Source organism: Colobus angolensis, unplaced genomic scaffold (assembly GCF_000951035.1).
Source record: "Colobus angolensis palliatus isolate OR3802 unplaced genomic scaffold, Cang.pa_1.0 Scaffold33, whole genome shotgun sequence".
Taxonomy (NCBI): domain Eukaryota; kingdom Metazoa; phylum Chordata; class Mammalia; order Primates; family Cercopithecidae; genus Colobus; species Colobus angolensis.
The window spans coordinates 2,386,355-2,390,107 of NW_012116599.1; the positions used below are offsets into that span (position 1 = coordinate 2,386,355).

At 34.7% G+C, this 3,753-nt stretch overlaps 1 protein-coding gene across 1 annotated transcript in view; it reads left to right on the forward strand.

The window, feature by feature from the left end:
* The window catches only part of ACSL3 (acyl-CoA synthetase long-chain family member 3), an 81,362-nt gene that overhangs the window by 62,049 nt on the left and 15,560 nt on the right, over window positions 1-3,753 (forward strand). The window contains exons 12-13 of the mRNA XM_011951910.1: window positions 1,560-1,732; window positions 3,395-3,469. Of these exons, the coding sequence (XP_011807300.1) occupies window positions 1,560-1,732; window positions 3,395-3,469 (248 nt within the window). The remainder of the gene's footprint in view (window positions 1-1,559; window positions 1,733-3,394; window positions 3,470-3,753) is intronic.

Sequence of the window (3,753 nt, forward strand, 5' to 3'; positions counted from 1 at the left end):
AAAAAAAAAAAAAAAAAAAAAAGAAATCCGTCTTGACGTGGGAGGATTGCTTGAGGCCAGGAGTTCAAGACCAGCCTGGGCAACATAGCAAGACTCCTTCTCTGCTTAGCTGGGCATGGTGTCACATATCTGTAATCCCAGTTACTTCAGGGACTGAAGTGGGAGGATCATTTGGGCCTAGGAGCAATGACTACACCACTGCACACCACCCTGGGTAAAAGTGAGACTCTGTCTCTTTAAAAAACAAGCAAACCAAAAACCTGTATAACAGTATGAGCAGTTTAAAAAAACCTGCATTGTCATTATAAGTGTGTTTTCACTTAAGATTTTGCTATTTGTGTGTTTATATTTTCTGTGAACACTTAGGTAGTTTTAATTATTTTGAGAAATAGTTTCTCTTTTGCTTTTATATTTATTTCAGTATGAATATAATTAAATGTTTTGTATTTAAAGTTTTAAATGATCAGTTTTGTTTCAACCTGTATTTGTGTAGTGTTAACAGAGTACATAGATTTATGATTTTATCATAAAATAGCTTAGAAGTTAGAAAATGGAAGTATTACATTCAAAGTATTTTTTATGGGAATATTAATATAGTTTCAGATGCTTCACATAATTTAGAACTTTGTAAGTTTTTATCCTGCCTTACTTTACTTATTTCTTCAGTGAGTTATAATGTCGGCCCTCTGTATCGACAGGTTCCACATCTTTAGATTCAACCAACCATGGATCAAAAATATTCTGGGGAGAAAAACAATAGACTATGACAATACAACAATGAAAAAGACAAATAATACAGTATAACAACTATTTACATAGAATTTATATTGTGTTAGGTATTGTAGGTAATCTAGAGATAATTTAAAGTATTTTGGAGGATGTGTGTAGGCTTTATGCAAATACTATGCCATTTTATATAAGGGACTTATACATCTGAGGATTTTGGTATCCAAAGGATACTACCTCTCCTTTTTGATCAAGGCAGCATGCAATCTTTTTATTAGTGTGTTTTCAGAAACATCAATTAGATGTTGAACTGGTTTCCTTTTTTTGATGCTTCACAGATAATTTACTAGATTATTTTTAACAATAAACACTTCAAAGCTTGAATTAGTGAAACTTTAAAAACAGATTGTTGTATACAAATTATACACATTTCTAATAAAGTACATTAAAGCAAAAATTAATTTGATTTTAATGTATTTCATAAAGATGATAGGATTGTTCAGTATTGATATATGATAAATATTTTATGTAACTAATAATATAAAAGTGGCTATAAGCAAGGGTTTTCCTGTCACTATATAAAACTAAACCTGACAATTCAAATTTTGATATTAACTGAAAAGCTCTTAAGAGGAAATCATAAATTCTTTACCTTTTTGAACTTCAAAAAATTAAGATTTGGGGCTCAAGAGAATGTCCACGTTGGCTGTGTGACCTTGGATAAGTCACTTCATCTCAAAACCTCTCATATCGAAACGGGGGGATTAGTTTCAGTGATTTGGAAAATCCCATTCAGTTTTAAAATCCCGTGGTTCTCTAATTTTTTTCTTTAGCTTTGTTTTCCGGAAAGTTCGAAGCTTGCTAGGGGGAAATATTCGTCTCCTGTTGTGTGGTGGCGCTCCGCTTTCTGCAACCACGCAGCGGTTCATGAACATCTGTTTCTGCTGTCCTGTTGGTCAGGGATACGGACTCACTGAATCTGCTGGGGCCGGAACAATTACAGAAGGTAGTGTTCTCCATGATCAGAGGCTGGAGTGTGATGCCAGACATTTTGTTGGGGGTATGGGATACTTTCTGCAAATATATAGGAGAAGAGTAGTAAGGTGTTTGTGAGGCAGAATAATGGTAAATCCCAAGTACTATGATCATTGATACCAATTTTTAGAATGTGTTAGCTGCATCTAGAGTAAATAATTCATCTAGAGAAGTTTTTATATCAAACTCTGATATGTAATATTAAAAACCACTTAGCATTCTGGAAAAGAAACTTTAGTAACAAACATTGACTGTTTTGTGTACATTTATTTTCTCACATCAGTGATTAAATTTTTATGTAGGAAAATTAAGGTGCTTTTGTGTATTTGTGTAGTAAGTATATTAAGGCTCAGGTTCAGAAATGTTTATGAGGATTTCTGTAAGTGTTAGAAAGGAGCTAGGTTCAGGTCTAGGGAATATTATTACCAGAGTTTATCATGTGGTTGTGGTTGAGGAGGAGATCTACCAACTAATTAGCAGTTCTGAGATGAATCGCATAGGTCCTCTTGTGTCCCTTTTATGGGAGAAAGTTATTTTGCTTTCCAGTACAAGATACAGCTATGCTTCTCCTACTTTGTATTTGCTATATATGGATAGATACAAAACCTCATAACTGATTTTTCCCTATTTATTTTGAGTGCCTCTGTATACCATTTTCATGGATTACTTCATTTTTCTGTTTTTCGGTTATGTTTTCAGTGTTTTATGTATTTTTGGAAGCTACTTCTAAGTCATGTTTTGTAGGAAATAAGCAATCTTCAAATACATGCTTATAGGATTTCTTCTGAGGATCCTTAATTTCTTCTATTTTTAGGATTCAAATTGAATGATTAATCAGTAACAATTTATGTTGTAAATAAAAGTCTTTAAAGTGTTAAATATCAGCCTTTCATTTCTGATATTTGGTCTTTGAAGAGGAAACATAATGCAGTAGTAATTCATAATAGTAGAGGGTTCTTTCCTCACATCCTTGAAAGCTACCAGTCTTTTTCTTCAGCCTGGCTCTTGAGCTATTGCTGTATTAATTTTAAACAGGGTATGATAGCATAAGCTGATGGAACCCTGCAGAGGTCTCACTTTGAAATGGTGATACATTACATGGGAAAAGATTAGAGAGGTGTTTTGTACTGCACGTCTGTGAGGCCTAATAAGAAAGTAAAATAGATGTAAACCATTGCTTTCATCATCCTTTAGGACAGGGACTTCAAACTCATGAACCAGGCAGCTACCTACTTAAATGAGTCAAGTGGGCCCTAATGTAAGACAATGTGATGGGTAAGGATTGATTCTGGGGGAACAGGAGCAGGCATGCCCTATCTAACAGAGGCTGTCAGTTCTGCTGTTCCCGAAATGTGGGCCCATTGTTGCTGGTGATTCCACACTTACATCTAAAATTTCCTGATTTTTAAGAATGGCAATAACTAATTAAAAAAAAAAAATCCTCAATGTAGGCCAAAAAATACGACTCTGCAGGCCTCACGGCCTGTGCTTCACCAATATGTGACTTCTGCTTTTAAAGATTCTCTGGGGATATCTCAGCCTTGGGATAAACAGTCATTTTTGGTAATTTAGAAAAATGAAGCAATGTATTATCTACTGTTCTCAAATACCTTTTTTTTCATTTAATTCCTAGTGTGGGACTACAATACTGGCAGAGTGGGAGCACCATTAGTTTGCTGTGAAATCAAATTAAAAAACTGGGAGGAAGGTAATAAACTTAACCACAGAGCATTAATTTTTAAAGTATTAAACTTTAAAATTAGAATCACTTTAAAATTAGTGCTTCACTTTCTTCCTTTAGAATGTAAACACCCATAAGTGCTCATTTTTGTCCTTTGTAATAGACGTGTTTTATCTCGAACTATATGAATGCATTTATGCGTTTATTTTTCTTGTTTCAAAGATGTTTCTGGCCGGGCGCGGTGGCTCAAGCCTGTAATCCCAGCACTTTGGGAGGCCGAGACGGGCGGATCACGAGGTCAGGAGATCGAG